This window comes from Python bivittatus, unplaced genomic scaffold (genome assembly GCF_059951505.1).
Source record: "Python bivittatus isolate LINGU-HERP-01145 unplaced genomic scaffold, Pbiv_v1 ctg000220_np1212, whole genome shotgun sequence".
NCBI lineage: Eukaryota > Metazoa > Chordata > Lepidosauria > Squamata > Pythonidae > Python > Python bivittatus.
In genome coordinates, this window is record NW_028277048.1 from 7,576,706 (window position 1) to 7,593,937 (window position 17,232).

At 40.6% G+C, this 17,232-nt stretch overlaps 1 protein-coding gene across 17 annotated transcripts in view; it reads left to right on the forward strand.

Moving 5' to 3' along the window:
• Window positions 1-17,232, forward strand: part of ATP2B3 (ATPase plasma membrane Ca2+ transporting 3) — a 76,775-nt gene that overhangs the window by 20,270 nt on the left and 39,273 nt on the right. For 6 of the 17 annotated variants that reach the window (XM_088137754.1, XM_025165489.2, XM_088137757.1 and 3 more), the window contains 7 exons: window positions 2,374-2,394; window positions 7,100-7,135; window positions 9,806-9,970; window positions 11,086-11,300; window positions 12,100-12,342; window positions 15,453-15,694; window positions 16,849-17,083. In XM_088137754.1, coding sequence (XP_087993880.1) covers window positions 2,374-2,394; window positions 7,100-7,135; window positions 9,806-9,970; window positions 11,086-11,300; window positions 12,100-12,342; window positions 15,453-15,694; window positions 16,849-17,083 — 1,157 coding nt within the window. Of the gene's footprint in view, window positions 1-2,373; window positions 2,395-5,497; window positions 5,516-7,093; window positions 7,136-9,805; window positions 9,971-11,085; window positions 11,301-12,099; window positions 12,343-15,452; window positions 15,695-16,848; window positions 17,084-17,232 lie in introns of all 17 variants that reach the window. The other 11 variants (XM_025165471.2, XM_025165483.2, XM_088137756.1 and 8 more) reach the window with 5 other exon arrangements.

A 17,232-nucleotide genomic window follows, 5' to 3' on the forward strand; every position in this document is an offset into this window, starting at 1 on the left:
TTTATTTTCTCAGCACAATGTCCCCTAGGATTAGTACTATAATTCTTAAATTCCCAGGAGCATCCTGGCTGGACATTTTTAGAGCTGTAGTTTCAAGGGCACTACATTGGGAAAGGCTGTTTTACTAAAACTGTTTTATCATCTCCCTCTATGTTTCCTTCTTTTAACTGGATCCCAGACATCTCTCATTTGGTGATAGGAATCCACTCATCTTTTCTGCTCTCCCCATTCCTTCTTTTCTTGGCTTCACAAGACTTTCTCCTCTTTACTTGCCCCCATAAGTCCCTTGGCTGTCCTTCACTGGTTCTACCCACTGCTTGGTTCTCTTCTTCTCCCTATGGAGTTGGGGGAACACATAAAGAACCCAGCCCAACCAATCACAGGCATTGCTCATGCAAGCTATTCACCCATGTGATCAGCTGATTTAAAATGTTCTCCCAGCAGTGCACAGAAAAGTGACTCCCACACAGCTGGGAGAACATTGAAAGGGCACTACTGCATAATAATATTTGAGTCAATACTTTTGGTTCAATACTGCTGAAATTTGACTCAGCATACTGAATTATGGCTCATCATTTTTGGAATCTGCCTCAGCAAGGAACTGGACACAGCTCAAAGTCTTTGGCATTTGCCTCTTTATTGTTGCATCTTCCATATAGCAAGACTCATTAACTATGTTAACTCTCTAAGAAGGTGGGAAAACCACTGCAGCGCCTTTCCCAGCCAGTCTAAAAAAAGAGCTAATGTTCAATGAAAAAAGCGGTGCAGGAGAAAAGTGTTCCACTTTGCCTAAATTCCTCTTTTTATTCCTTCTGAATAATAAGCAGCTTATTTCTGTGTTAGCTTGTTAATTATGTCCAAACCTGTATTGATTTAGTGCTAGACCTTAAAAATCGACTACAATTAATTCTTGATCAAAGAACAATTGAGCTAAGGGGACAGTACCACTGAATCCATCATAGCAAAGGGGTATTAAATAAATAGCATCTTAATTTGTTCACAGTCCCTGATGGTTTCTACCACACTTTCATTTTTTGACAAGAATCCATTTATGTCAATCTGAACGTTCTGCTGGCTGAAGCACTGCCAATGTCTCAATCAAAAGCCATCTAAGTTAGCCAACCACTGTCAAGCAATCTTCTTCACCCAGTAAAACTCACAATACTTATCTAACCATCTCTCTCCAAAATGAATTGACATCATCTTTTATCATTTTCCTACCTGTATATCTTCCTAACATGCCCTGTGTCCAGGTCATTGTCTGAAGATGCATATTATAGTGAGTTTGCTGTAATTAGTTATTTATAGTTAGCAGACATAACTCTAGCCACGATCTGGATGTAAAATCATCTGTGAATCCTATGTACACTTTAAAAGAAAGGAGGGATGTTCATGTAATAAACAAACATTCATAACAAACTGAAAGGTGGTAGCTGGCCTAGGTTCAAAATGGCACTAATTGGCTTACTCTGTGATGCCATGGCCTTTGGGTGTCCATCACAGTCAATTTAAATACAATGGCAAATTGGCCCACTGTCATAATGCATTAATAATTGGCATAATGCATTAACTCAAGTGCTAAGTGACTTCCTTTATATCCAAAATGATGCAATATCTTCCATCATTAATATCAGCAATGATGAGTGTTTAGTGCCACAGTGATTATCCATTATTTCACTAATATAAAATACAGTTGCTTGTAAGTATACGTGGACTAAAGACTTACTTATTGGTTGTTTATTTTGGAGGGCTCTGATGTCAAAACTAAGATATCATGTACCTGGCAGAGCAGAAAACTGACTCCTATTTTCATGTAGTTGTTGAACAATAAGGGGGAAAAGATGAGACCCACGTCTCAGTCAAACAGTTATCTCCCAGGACCACTTTCTGGGCAAGAAGGACCACAGGCACTGTAAAACAATGTCCTTCAAACTCAGTTCTGTCAGGCAAACCAGAAGGATATTATGGTTGATGGTAGCAAAAGTTGCTAAGAAATCCAGGAGAATTAGCAGGATTGCATTCCCCCACCCAGCTTCTAGTAAAGGTCATCCACCAAGATGACCGTAGAGTTTTAAGCAGTTGTTGGCCAAAGGTGGCCATCAATTCAGTCATTGTCTGTGACCATTCACTATAGCCTACAAATTATCTATTAACAACTCAACATCAGAGAAAACCGAGTAGAAATCAGCAATTAGCCTAACCAATTGGTTCTGGCCCAACAGTCTAAGTTTGTGTCCTTATTTTTTTTAATAGTTTTTATTAAAAGATTTTACATAGATAATAAGAAATACATTCAAAGAAAGAAAAAATATAGTGAAATAAATGTGAAAAAGAAAAAAGAAAAAAACAAAGAGAAAAGAAGATAGAAAAAAGAAAAAGAAAAAGAAAATAAAAGAACAGAACAGAACAGAACAGAACAGAAAACATGGGTATACACACACACACACACACACACACACACATAAAGAAGTGGCTTCCAGTCTTCTCGGCAGTTATACATACAATTCTAATCAAACCTCTCTCTCTGAAATTTGATCATAATTCCCTTCTTTCTATAACCTATTCTTTCTTAATCATCAAAACCATAAGTCATAAAGCAAAAAGTCCATAAGGGATTTCCAGTCATTGATGAATGTCAAGTAATTATCTTTCTCTAATCAAAGAAGTCAGTTGCCTTATCAGTCTCTGTCTCTGTGTCATCTTCATCCCAGTCCAAAAAATTACACAAAGATTTAGCAATCTTTTCTCTGTTATCTTCCCCACGATCTTCTGAAAGTGCTCTAAAACAAAATTATTTTTCTCTCAGTTCCAGTAATGCCAAGTTGCCCAAATCTTTCTCCATCTCTCTATTTATAACTTCTGTCTTACTTTCCAAAACTTCCACTTTGTCATTAATTTGTTTTACATCTCTAGTCAATTGTCCTACAGATCCTTCAATCTTCTTAACTTCTTCTTTCATATCCTTTTTTATCCTTGCAAATCCTTCTTCCATTTCCTTTCTAAAAGCACCCAAACTATTGGCAACTGTTGCAGTCATCTTCTTGCCAAATTCCTCAAACATTTTCTGCAATAAATCTGGCATGATGCCTTATCTGTAAGTTGTTCTAATGAACATCTCCTTCCTTCTCCTATTTTGTTGCTTTTCTTGTGGTTGCCATTATGATAAAGTGAAAGTATGTCAATTACTAGGATGAAAGTAAAAGGCAAACTTTTTTTTTCTTGTTTTGCTTTTCTGTCTTTAACACTTTAGTCTCAATTTGCTCTCCATAGCTACAGTCACACAGTTTGGCTCACATTACCCTTATCTTCTTATTTTGTCAAATCCACCAATTATCTACTTTCCTTAATAAAAAACAATCATCATTCCCACAGAGGTCTGGTCAGCTTGTCTGATTAATTTTACTATGTTTAAAGGCACCTTGGTCAGAAAAAAATTATATTTGTCTGTTTTCTAAAATTACTGTCCCTTTTAACCATTTGAAATGTTCTTAAATCAAAATCTTGTTAAGCTTTTTACTTTTAAATTAAAATCTTTTAAGATAATATTTTTTTTTCTTAATTCCAAAAAGAAGGCGACTTACCGAGTGTCTTTATTCTTTCCTGCTGTTCAGAAGATCTCTCTTAAGCTTTAAATTGTATCCAAAAGTGTTTAAGAAAGTGAAGCTTTTGCAGGTCATATGTCTGTAAAGGCTATACAAGGGTTTTGAGTGCATTGATATTCCCTCGTCTCCCAAGCTGTTCAACTCACAATCAACCCCAAGAAACTCAGTTCCTATGGTCTCCTCATGAGGACCAGCTATCCAGAGCACAAGTGGGCAATCTCCCAATCTCTCCTTCTCCGAAGAGAATTTCATCAGCCAGAATTCGCCAAGTGGCTGCCGATCTTCATCACGGTGCTGTCCTCGCTCATGGAGGTGCTCGCAAGGACGTCTAGCCTGCCATAGGTCCTCACTCAGAAGCCCACAAGTGTCCTTACTAATAGTCTTGTCTCCTTTCATTTCCCATTACCTCCCACTTCCCTCCACATTTTTATGCACCGTGCATATCCCAATAGACAAAAACAAATTAACAGATGAATGAACAAGTTCTCCACCCCCACCCTTGTCTTCCAGATCTAACTTTTGAATGAAAACAGATATAAAAAATAATGGAGATAGTTGATAGCACCTCCACAATCTGCAAAGAAACATATGGGTGTGAATTTTTTTTCTTCTTCTGTGAGAGAGCTCTGGAGAAAAAGTAGCTTTTCGGTATTTTACATTGATTCAGCTTGAAGGGAGAACACTGGGGCCTCTGGAGACGATATATTGGCTAGTATCCATCAATTTGCCAATATACCTTCCTACCCCATCCTATTGCAATGGCACTTTTTAAAAAATATACACCTAATCTGAAGATAAAATGGAGCTGGGGTAGAAACAAAATAAAGACTGGCTCAGCATTCATCATGCTGAAGTAAGGTAAGTGGTGTCTGGACCTTCTAAGAGTGACATTATCTCTGTGCAGTGGCCAGATGACTACAATGTGGACTTTTTCGGACGCTGGTAAAGCATGTTTAATGTAACAGGAAATTGTACTGAGCATTTTAATTGAAAATATTGCACTATACTGCTGATATTCACATTTTTAAAATGTGTGTGGCTTATTTCCATTGGGATTTACTGAACTCATTCTCACTAGTGGTCAATATTACCCCATTCCAGCTTCACTTTTCATCAGTTCACTGCAGCAAGGCGTCTTTCATTCATTATTCAGTACTCACATGTCCTAATTACAGAGATCCAGAAAAGATTTCATATCAATGGACTTTTTACAGTCACCATCTACACCAAACAAGTTCCATAGCATCCCTGATTTCTTGATCAATGCCATCATTTAATGGATGGTTAACACTGGATCTGCATAGTTATTACTTTGTCTTCTCAGATTCCTGTTTCCTGAGCTCTGTAATTTGATTGCCTTTTTCGTGGGCTCTTTTTTTTTCTCGTTTGTTTATTTTGTTTCTGTAATAAATTCAGAAGGCTTTCCTAGGCTACCTTGTAGTCTCTCACCTCATTCTGATTGGAACCAGAACAGAGAGCTTCAGCACTTGTACCATTTGTTGGGAGAATGGACTGACGAATTACATTTCCTTTTATACTTGGAGTTGCCTGTATTGCTGAGACAGGAAGGTATTCTGGCACAAAGCCACTGGTACCCCACACACAACTTTCCTTGGCGAGGCCCGCCATTCACAATGGTGCCACTCCAAGTGTCTTACTAATGTTGCTTCTCTGTCTTCCCTGATTCCCACCATTTTTGGACCTTGCTATGCCTTCCCTTTCTACACGTGTCAACTTCATCTGTGCTATGGTCCCTTCTTTCACTGATTTCTTCTCAAGGCCAAAACAAAGGTTTCCAGCACTGCGAGTGTAGGGGATATACGTCCAAGGCCATATCTCTGAGTATCTAAAGAATGCATAATCATCCATGCAGGCCAGTTATGAGCATCCATAAGAACATAATGAGAAGAAGAGTCTTTCTGGTTCAGGTCAAATGCCCATCTAGTCTAGCATTCTGTTTCCCCACCATGGCCAGACAGATTATTCTGGGGAGCTGATAAGCAGGACCTGCAAGAAACACTCCTTGTTGTCTCCTAAAAACATAACTATAAGCAAAAGGCTCCCTCCCTGGTGGAGATCTATAGGCCATTCTAAGTATTTCCATTGAATCTTGCATATTCTTAAATGATGGCTCCTCTATATAGAAAGAGATACATTCATCAGGTATTGCATATTTCAGTTATGGCTATAACACTGAGATGCAGTCCACTAGAGTTGAGTAGCCAATACATTTAAATAACAATAACAATAATAATAATGTTGCATTTGGGATTCAGCCCAGCTCCTGCTGTTCCTCTTAGTAGTTGTCCCCACTTGCCTGCTCATTCTACAGCTTGTTTTTACAGTCCTCCATGAGTCTTCATCCTAACCATCACCAGAGGGATACAGTAAATTACAGGTGCTGTTTATATATCACTAAAAAAGAGAAAAAGCTTCATTTCTTCTGGATGAAAGGGAAATAAATGTACAATACATCTCAGGTTCTGACAGTTGATGGACAGTTCCAAGAAACCTGTTCACTCTTCTTCATAGTCTATATTGTTAAAATAAAATCAGGCTGGACAGCTTTTCCAGTGTAGAACCCATTCCAATAGAAACTATCTTCCAGAAAGTAGAACATCTGGTCACCTTACAGCAGGAAGCCAATAAGTGTGTTAAGGATGAGGAGCACAGTCCTTCTCTTATTCTAGGCAAGAAGAGGTCATACAGGAGAGTGAGGGAGCAAGGCAGAGAGATGGAGCCAGTAAGATGTTTTGCCTAAAGCCTCCATAAGAATCTTGTCAATACCAGCATCAACCAAAATCATCACGCAGTCAGTTGTGATTTATGAAGAGGATTTCTATCAGCTTTTTAAAAGTCCTGCTGGGGCCACCCTGAAGAGCTTAATTTCTTCAAGGAGAAAGTTCTTTGATAGAAAAGGTGCTTCTTTTTAGTTCATTCCACTTTAAACGCTAATAGAAGTCTCTACGTTCATTGCTATATTTACATTTCTCCCAGTTCTGCAGATCTCCTACTCTGTTTTTACCTAGCCTGTTTGAACATCTTATCCTTGAAATGGGGCAAGATTCCACCCCTTTTCTTTTTTACAGGAACCTAAAACTATCCCCTCTCTTTTCAATGCGTACAATTCAATCCAACTTAGCAGTAGACGAAAGCCACTAAATCAGGCCCATTTCTCCTAGTTCCAGCTATCTTTACCTGCACCTGTATCAGTGGTCCTCAACCATGTGTTCTGCAGATGTGTGGGACTACAACTCCTGCCATCTCCAACCAGCCGTGGACCATGTTGGTTTACGATGATGGGAGCTGCAAGCCAATATAATTGGTGGACATCAGATTGGAGAAGACTGACTACATCCTACAGGGCATAGCGGGAGGAGCTTTATCATGATCCACGCTCTCCATAGTGTGTGCGTGCGTGCATGCTGTGCTGGTGCTGTGTTGTCTGTTCTCAAGCGTCCTGTGTTTGTCGTTCCCTTCTTCTGTTGTAGGGAAGCAGCAGGATGGGGCAGTGGAGAATAATCAAAACAAAGGTAAATGTTTCCCCAACATATCTCTCGAGTGCCTGCATTTAGTTGGAGGAGCCAGATATATTGGAAAGAACTAAAGTTCTCCAGATCTTAATAGTTTAGTTGGAGATTTTTTAGTTATACCATAATTTCCAATGCATTCTAAAATGGTATTTTTTAACAACAGCAACAACAGCAATAAGTCTAGGCCTGATGACCTGAGGCCAAGATATGCAGAGCTTTTTCATTTGCAGATGTTTCATGGCCTGTTAAGCAACTAAATATTCCACAACAAGCCCCACTTCTCCAAGATCATAGCACTGAAGATGTTAGCTAGATGGGTTATAAACGTCTGCACATGAAAAATGAAACTCAGAGAACCCCTAAAACCATTAGTTAATTAAGTGCTATCAGGTTCAGTTCAACTCCCGGTGACTGTAGGAACAAATTTTTGTCATTTTGACTTGTCTTTAGCATAACTCTTAGCTCTTCCAGGAATATGTCAATCATTCAGTATTAGGACCAACCAAAATATGGCAGACTAGTGAAGAAGCTTTTTCTCCCAAAGGTCCAATCTTCCACAAAGCAAAGGCATGGATGGAAGCATGGACCAGAGAGCAAAACTATGCTAGATGTTTAGGGTCATAATATATATTTAGCCTCAGATGTTTGAATTATTTATACGTTTAACCCTAGGATTCTAGGATACAGTGGCAAGTGATATTTGAATGACTAATCCTATTTAATCTTCAGATTTAAATAAAACACAGGGTTTCTGGTTAGGCAGAGAACAGAAGTAAAAAAAGAAACATGGCAGTTCTTGGGTTTTTCAAGTGGAAATCAATGCTGGATAATGTACTAGACATAGGTTAGATTAGTAGATAAGACCTCAGCGCATCACATCCTTTCCAACCACTGGCCATGCTCACTATAGCTGATAAGGGCTGGATTTCAACATCTGGATGATCACATCCTCACCTTAACCTAACATACACAGTTAAGCTTGAGACAATCACCTCACCTAACCCTCTGTTTTTCTGCCAGCTTACAACCAATTAGGAGTATTTGCCTGATCAACTAGGACCTACAGTAGTTAATATTAGAGGCATGCAAATGTGTGTCAGGTTCTATTTTTTCTTCAGTTCTAAACCAAAAGAAGCATGGTTCCATCTACCAGACAATGATTTGTCAGAACTGCTTTGATTAATCAACATCCACTGCAATATTATCTTCCCAAAAAAGAAAAGAAAAAATGAGGATATAAGGTACTAAGACGCTACAGGTCTTTACCAGATGGCTGTATTGCTGGACTTTGAATTGAACTTTGAATTTTCTGGAAGCTTGGCAGTAGGTCTGGCGTATGAGCTTCTTTCCAAGAAAGAATAAAATGTAATATGATTGTTCAGAAAAATGAGCATCTTGTGCAAAAGATAGTGCTAACAAAACTCTTGTTGAAGTATCATAAAGTATTGGTTATTTAGCTTTAAAAGGAATGAGTGTCCTCCTGAATGGATATGTTGTGTTTCTGTAGGTTCAATATGCATTGAATGAGTCTCAGAACAGTATGTCTCACCTGAGATGCAAACTTTCTGGACTTATCGTGAAAATAAGTTTTGTTCATCCATGGCAGCTAAGTGGTTTTTCTATAAGGGGTCCTAATGTTTGTTGAAAATCTCTGTCTCTGGAACTTACATTTCTAGAGTTCAACTGGGAAAAGTCTTTGCTGTTAAAACAAGCTCAATTGCTTATGCAGATCTGTTCTATATATTGGAAGTACCTGGGAATGATTGTACTTTTGTTTAGATAACTGGTGTGTGCATGGATCTGAGGGGTGAGATAGCTGAGAAGAAGGGCAATGTTTTAATTGCTGATTGTTAAGTAAGCCATAATGGCCTAGTTCACAGGTGATGCTAAGCCACAACCAAAGTCATGACTTAGTGTAATGTATAAATCTAGGTGGCTTTTAGTACTAGGAATCAAAATACATTTTACAGCCATACCATTTCCTTTAAACAGGTTGTTACATTAAGAACAAAAATACAGGTGAGAAAAACACAGGAGTATTATAATGATCTATGATGTTGCCTGGACACACACCTTGTATAATTCCAGGAATGAATCAGACAACTTGCAGTAAAAAATTATTTTGAAAAACCAGATCTGCCCTAACATTGGGCAAATTCTGCTTTATCCAATACACCCATTTTGATTATGGCACCAGTTGCAATATTGCAAAAAGAACCCTAACTTTTTATGGCCTTGCTTTTATGCCTTTCGTAGCAGACTGAGTTCACACCTCATGCTAGGTCACAATTTTTTAAAAATGTACCTTGTTGACCAAGCTACAATTGGTTGGATTCACATTTCACTCTAAACCATGAACCGTTGTTTATAAACCACAATGTCTGGCTTCACACATCTTGCTAACCCAACTAAACATCATAGTGATTTAGTACAAAATGTGAACTCAGCTACAGCTTATTAACAAGTTTTTCATGGAGATCAATAAGTTGGCTAGGAAATGTCTGTCTTATTTTTTTTGTAGCATACCAGGATGCTGTTTATAAACAACTGGATCAAGAAAAGTAAACAGCACACACACACACACACACAGAAGGGCAACCACAGCAACAGAATTATAATAAAGATCCAGCAATTCTGGGCAACTCCATATTTGCTCCTATCTCTTTGCAGCCAAAAAACAGGATGGGGCAGTTGCCATGGAGATGCAACCCCTGAAAAGTGCCGAGGGTGGTGAGATGGAAGAACGGGAGAAGAAGAAGGCCAGTGTGCCCAAAAAAGAGAAATCTGTCTTGCAGGGGAAGCTCACCAAATTGGCTGTTCAAATTGGGAAAGCAGGTACGGGGGCTGCATTGTAACAACTGGGAACATTTCCCTTTGGGGTCGGGAGTAAGCTTGGTTGCACCATTGCTAATAAATGAATGAATAATATTCTTGGCCAAGAAAGGGCCTGTTATGCAATATGTATGAATTAAGCAAGAGCTTGTCTGTTCTTTTATTCCGTATTAATTATTTATCCATTGTTACTCTTTGTCAGTATTCTAATCCAATTTTAACAGTTTTAGAGGGATAAAGAACTACCCCAGCACTGAAACTACCCTCAGGGTCATGGGAAGCCTTCTTCGTCCTTCTCTCTGCCTTTGGAGATCCCCATAAGCATACATGAAGACTCAGGCATGCCTTCATTCTTATTAAAGCCAACTTCTTGCACTCAGGAAGATGGAGACCATAAATACCCAGTGTTTGGTAGATCAGTTTTCTGCCCACAAAACTGGAACTTTTGGTGCCCAAAGGCCTTGCACCCAAATTCCCATTACTTGCAGTTTTAAAAACTGCCCATTCTTGAAGGGGTCTGTTCCCTATGGCATGGAGAAAAAAACACTCTCCCTAAAAGCTGGTCCTTTGGTGGAATAAACCTTGCTGAGATGTTGGACAGATGCTGCTGAGAAGCTGAATTTCCCATCTCTATTAGATGGACAAAGACACATTATTACAACATCACCAATCTCCAGTGCTCCCTTATGTTCAGATAACAAATATAGTACAAAGGAGGTGAAATTGCTCCTCTTTTCTCCACCCACCCATTTTTGTTTCCTAGACCTCCCCCAGTGTATTGTCTTACAGATGTTTTGGATTACTTCAACCCCTATCATTCCCATTCTAGACACTTACATTGCTGGAGGATGAAAGAGATATAATCTGGAGGCCATCAGATTGAAGAAGGTTGTTTATACAGCAACAGCTCCCATCAGCTCTCATTTTAGGAGTGGAAATTTGTGGAATTGACTGAGCATTGTGCCAAGAAGCCCTTTGGGGACTTTTCTTCTCACATTCTGGCTTTTAATACAGAATGTTCTCAAGACGCAATCTTATTTGCAGGGTGTGTGGTTTCACAGATTCAGGTCTCGCTGTTGCATCTGACTGTCTCTTTTTTCTTCCTCCACTCCTGTTAGGACTGGTGATGTCAGCTATCACAGTCATCATCCTCGTCCTGTATTTCGTCATTCAAACATTTGTTATTGACGGGAAGACGTGGCTAGCTGAGTGCACTCCGGTTTACGTGCAATACTTTGTCAAGTTCTTCATTATTGGGGTCACTGTCCTGGTGGTGGCTGTGCCTGAAGGCTTGCCATTGGCTGTCACTATCTCTTTAGCCTACTCTGTCAAGGTGAGCATCATGCCCCCAGTGTCTTCACTGGTTTTCTCTAAAATACCTGGCTGGACTCTTGGCTAAGCTCTGGTGCTGTCTACTCCCATAAATGCTCTCTGATGGCCTTCTAATTTTGAAGCTCTGGTGCAAGTTAGCCTAACAGGAATGTCTGGGAAGATTGAAGAATACATCATAAGGCAGATCATCATCCATCCCCTTGAAAATTATACAGTTATCATTAGAAATCAGTATGCATTTGTCAAGAACAATGTTCACCAGACTACCTCTTAATTCATTTTTTAAAATCAGTAACTTCCTTAATAAATTATAGGAATGCAAACTTTTGAAGAAGTATCCATGGTGCAGATTAACAAGCTACTTTAAGGGTGGGTGGGATATGAAAATAACAGAATGAAGAGTAACAGAGCAAATGCAAAATTGTTCAGTTAGGAAACAATAATAATCAGTTCCACAGATACAGAATGGGTTGTGAACAAGATCTTAGAAGAAGAGATGATTACAAACTGAATATGAGCCCATAGTGTGATGTGGCTGCACAAAAATATAAATGTATGTTTTGGCATTTGGAGAGGGTCAAGGTTTTTAAGGGGTGCTGTGGGTACATTAGGCATCTGGAATTCTGTCCTTTAAATCTCCCAATTCTCAAAAAACAAGGACTCAAAACTTGCCCTCGCCTATTCTGGGAACGCTGTGGGGATGCAAGTGGGTGGGTTGGTGGGCCGCCATTTGCTCACTCTGTCCTACGGAGAGAAATATGTATAGAGCTAAACATTTGAATCTCCTGTCCTGACTACAGAAAATGATGAAAGACAACAACTTGGTCCGGCACCTGGATGCCTGTGAGACAATGGGCAATGCCACGGCCATCTGCTCTGACAAGACAGGGACCCTTACCACCAATCGCATGACAGTTGTGCAGTCCTACATGGGTGACACTCACTACAAGGAGACCCCTGATCCCAGTAGCCTGACATCCAAGACACTGGATCTGCTGGTGCATGCCATTGCCATCAACAGTGCCTATACCACCAAGATACTAGTGAGTAGTAGTCCCCTGTGGAGATACACCTTCCTAAGGCTAGATTGGGCCAGAAGTGCAGTACTAGGGAATCTGTGGTCCTCAGGATGCTGTTGAACTGTAGCTCCCACCACCATTACCCATGCTGGCTGCAGTCTTGGGAAACATAGCTCCCTGTGAAATAAGTCAGTGTTATTATCTCCATCATACCATTATCTAGGATTTATTTTAAATTGAAAAATGGTATAAAGATGTTAAAAAAAATCAGGGTGATATGGGGAGGGGCTAAGACTAAGAACCAACAGCTGGTGTAAGGCTACCTCTGTAGTTTCACTTGAAGTGACGTTTGAGTTGGGAGTAATTAGCAGTAAATAAAAAAATGCAGAACATGAAGAAGAGCTAAAAGGGAAGCTCCTGGAATGCTAGGAGGCTGTGCTCTAAAAATTCTGGGGAAACATCCAGCTGGAGAAAACTGATCTCTGGCTAATATTTTGAACTGCAAACAGGAAAACAGGCAGAAGCCCAGGGAGATGGAATTAACAGGAGCGGGGAGGTTTCCTGCATATGTCTACCTGTGCATGGAGAACAGGGAGAAAGTCCGACTGGCCATTTAGGAATATATAGCTGAATTCACACAAAATGGATCTGAAGATTTTCCATCGTTACTTCTGGGTAGTGTGGCACTCCCCCAGACAGAGTTGGTGTACAACTTGGAGGTCCTCCTAGACTCTCAGCTCCTGCTCGTAGAGCAGGTGGCAGCCTTTGCACAATTCCATCTTGTGTGCCAGTTGCCTCCATTTCTCCATTGGGAAGTCCTATTTACAGTCACTCATGCCTTGGACACCTCTTGTCTAGTCCAAGTGGGGACTACGTGGGGCTGCCCTTGAAGACTCCTCACCACTGATCCAAATACAGCCATGCAAGTAGTTACAGGAGCACTTGCTATGCCCATATAAAATAACAATCAAATCTTTATTATGGTCAAAGACCAACATATGGAGGGTGGGGTATAGTCAATTAAAAAGCATAATAATAAAAAGCTAAAAGATATAAAATAGAAAGTGTATATCTAAAAGGAATCTAAAAGGAGAGGTAGGAGCATTAGATGGGTGTAGGGGAGCATAAAGGTTAGCATATGGCAGACGATATCAAATTAGAGAGCACTCTAGTATGACGAACTAGATGCTCATTAAGACTAGTTTATGGCACAGGTCATCATCTGACAAATTTTAATCGCTGCTGCCCAGAACCTGGCAACATTATATGTTGTAGCAGGGTTGGTATCTGAAAGCAGCAGGGAGGTGTTGAATTGTCCTGTGCACCCTGGGTATTTATGGAATAATGGTGAGATGAGCCTAGTATGAATGTCTCTGTAATACAGGCACTGGAGAAGCATATGCTCTGTTGTTTCCATGTGTCCAGAGTCACAGGGGCATTGTCTTTCTGGGCAAGCGGTCTTCCTGTATCGGCCTTCAAGGATAGCTGAGAGGAGGGCATGGCATCGTGCCAGAGTAAAGGCCCTCTGATGTTTAGGTACTTTGAGTTAAGTATGTCATAGGGGAGGCAGAGTACCTGTTGGATCCACTGGCAATAAAGGTTGGGGACTGCCCATATAACATAACATTACCATTGGACTTTCAGGTCTGGTTGTTACTTATAAAGCCTTTCATGGCACAGGGCCTGATTATTAGCTGAACTGCCTGTATTGGATTACTATTCCAGTAAGATTTAACAGGGTTGTCATCCCATCACTCAGGCAGTGGCATCTCAAGGCATTCAAGAGATGTGCCTTCTCTGTCACCACACCTACCCTATGGAATAGCATTTTCCCCAAGATACACATGGTCCCAAACCTGCCAAAAGACTCTGGACTTGGCTTTTCCTCCAGGCACTGGGTCAGAAGGTTTTGTGAGTCCATTTTAATTGTTCCTGGTTGTTCAAAATGCCTCCAGCACAATAGGTTTTAATATATATTTTATTGGTGGTGGAGGTGATTGTTATTTGTTGCTTTTAACTATGTATGCCCATCCTGAGTCACATGTTGAGTGGGTGACTATATAAAATGAATGAATGAATGAATGAATGAATGAATGAATGAATGAATGAATGAATGAATGAATGAAATGTTAAACCCTGAACCCAGGATAACAAAACCCAACTTAGAATGCTATAACCCAACAAAGAAACCATAGTACCTTTTAACATGACAGTTTGGTTCAGAAAGTAGGAGAAGATAATGGCTGAACCACAACATCAAACCCCATTTTAGCCTAGACAAATAAACTCAGTCATTGTTTTTATTTCCTTTGGAGGCCCTCATGAGTTCCAGTTGAAGATCAGATCAGATGCGAGGGCCACTGGAGCAGGGCCCCATTCAGCAACATCTGCAGGAAGGTTCCCCAGCATTACTATTTAAAGAGGAGAACATATGACCATTAACACCAGAGTTAAATATACTACTTGGGGTGGCAGCTGAATGAAAGCCTTTCCCAGTCCTGGGGCACACATGGAAAAGGTTTCCTTTTTGAAGGCATAATGATGAGAGATGCCAAACTCTTCCCAGTCTTGCACCTGCAGATTGTTGCCCAACTTCCTTCTGATCCAACCAAACTCCAGTGGAAGAAGCCAGCTCAATTTGGAGAAAAGTGACTAGACAGAGTGACAAATCTCTGATTCTCCAGATGTTGCTGAACGAAGACTTTCATCATCCCTCATAACTCATTCTGTTGGCAAGAGCTGCCAGAACTGTAGACCAGCAACATCTGAGTCCCAATCTCTAGGGTCTGAGACTTTTTTTAAATCCCTTAAGAAGGTATAACTCCCCAGAATCACACTTTAAATACTTACCTTGGTGTGCTACCAAATTGCCAATTTAACTGGCAAGAACACTGAAAACTTTTAGAGAGATCTAGACTTCCTTCTACGCAGGAAGCTTTAATAATTTAAACAATTATTAAATCAATTTTTCTAGGCCTTAGGTTCAACGCCTATTACAAGTCTGAATTCTGGGACCCAGTAATTTAATCACCGATCCATCCCTACCCTCATGCACACACTTTTTGATGCATAAATGATGAAGGAGGAAGAACTGAATTGGGTGTCTCTCCTTTCTGACCCTCTCTTTTCTTTAGCCTCCAGAAAAAGAAGGGGGTCTGCCACGCCAGGTGGGCAATAAGACAGAATGTGCACTGCTGGGCTTTGTCATTGATCTGCGACGTGACTACCAGCCTGTCCGTGAACACATCCCAGAGGAGAAGCTCTACAAGGTTTACACCTTCAATTCTGTCCGCAAATCCATGAGCACCGTCACTTGTATGCCTGATGGTGGCTATCGCCTCTTCAGCAAAGGCGCTTCCGAAATTGTCCTCAAAAAGTGAGTCTGCTCTGCATTGTAAATGATGAAAGGGACCTTCATACAGATAAAGGCTACTATCTTAGACTGGGCAGGACTATCTCTTACTCTGAAGCTTGCACCAGGGTGGTCATTCTAACTGCACTTAGTTTCCAGTGTTGAAGAATCTTGAAACATTCCCATACATTATCCCAGGAATTCCTGCAACACCCCCTGTGAAAAGTCAACATTATTATCCCCATGATATTGGGATCCAGACAAAGAATTTATTTTAAATTCAGAAGCAGGCTAAAGAAGTTCAAATAAATATGGGTAACGTGATGATGAGCTAAGACCAAGAGCTTGCCTAAGGCTACCGATGTACTTCACTTGAGGATACATTTGTAATGGGGACATCAGCAATGACTAAAATGGCCAAATGTGAAGGACAGCAAAAATCCCTAAAGGCTGGGAGCAAGGAGAAACAGGAACAGTTGTAAATAAGTTTCATCCCTCTCTTCAACTGTTACAAGTGCAGCTAATAATAATAATAAATTAAAGCAGCATTTCATTAAAACAATAAAGCAACAGAGCAGTATGCAATTAACACTGGCAGTGTTGAGTTAATTAAAACTTTCAGGGTGATAGTCACTAGAAAAGCCCTGACGTGGCTCAGAAGTCGGAATTAGCAGAATTCTGGCACGTCAGATTTCATTTCCCATTTAGCCCCCTTTAGCTACCATTACAGTATTGTGCAGAGGTTTCTTTATCAGTTTGGTATAGTGGTTAAGGCATCAGGCTAGGAACAGGGAAGGGAAACTGGGAGAGCTCTAGTCCCGCCTTAGGCACAAAGCCAGCTGGGGGACCTCGGGCCAGTCACTCTCTCCCAGCCCTAGGAAGGAGGCAAGGGCAAGCACTTCTGAAATCTTGCCAAGAAAACTGCAGGGACTTAGCCAGGCAATCACCAGGAGTCAATAATGACTCAAAGGCACAACTTTCTTTTTTTCTTTATCAAAACTAGCCCATTTTGAAAAGTTACTGTCTTTTAGACTCAGGTAATAAACAGCCTGGGTAAATGAGTCACTGCATATCTTGTACGGTATGCAGAACTGAAGCTAAGCAGAAGGGATTCTGTATAACCTGCTGTTGGTGTGTGTGTGTGTGTGTGTGTGTGTGTGTGTTCATCCCTTTTTCAGGTGCACAAACATTCTCAATAGCAACGGAGAGCTACGGGCCTTCCGGCCCAGGGACCGAGACGAAATGGTGAAGAAAGTGATTGAGCCCATGGCATGTGATGGGCTGCGAACGATCTGCATAGCCTACCGGGATTTTCCAGCAGGGAAGGAGCCTGACTGGGAGAATGAGAATGATATTGTGATAGACTTGACCTGCATCGCTGTGGTGGGGATTGAGGATCCTGTGCGGCCAGAGGTAATGGCTGGATAGAGGTGGCTTTTCTGTGAACAAACCTACCTTTGGATTCTCGGTCCCACCCTAGTGTTTTTCTGAGTCAGGGGAATTCAACTTTAGCTTTCAATCTCCCATTTCTTCCCAGTGGCTCATCAAAGTTGAAAGGGAAG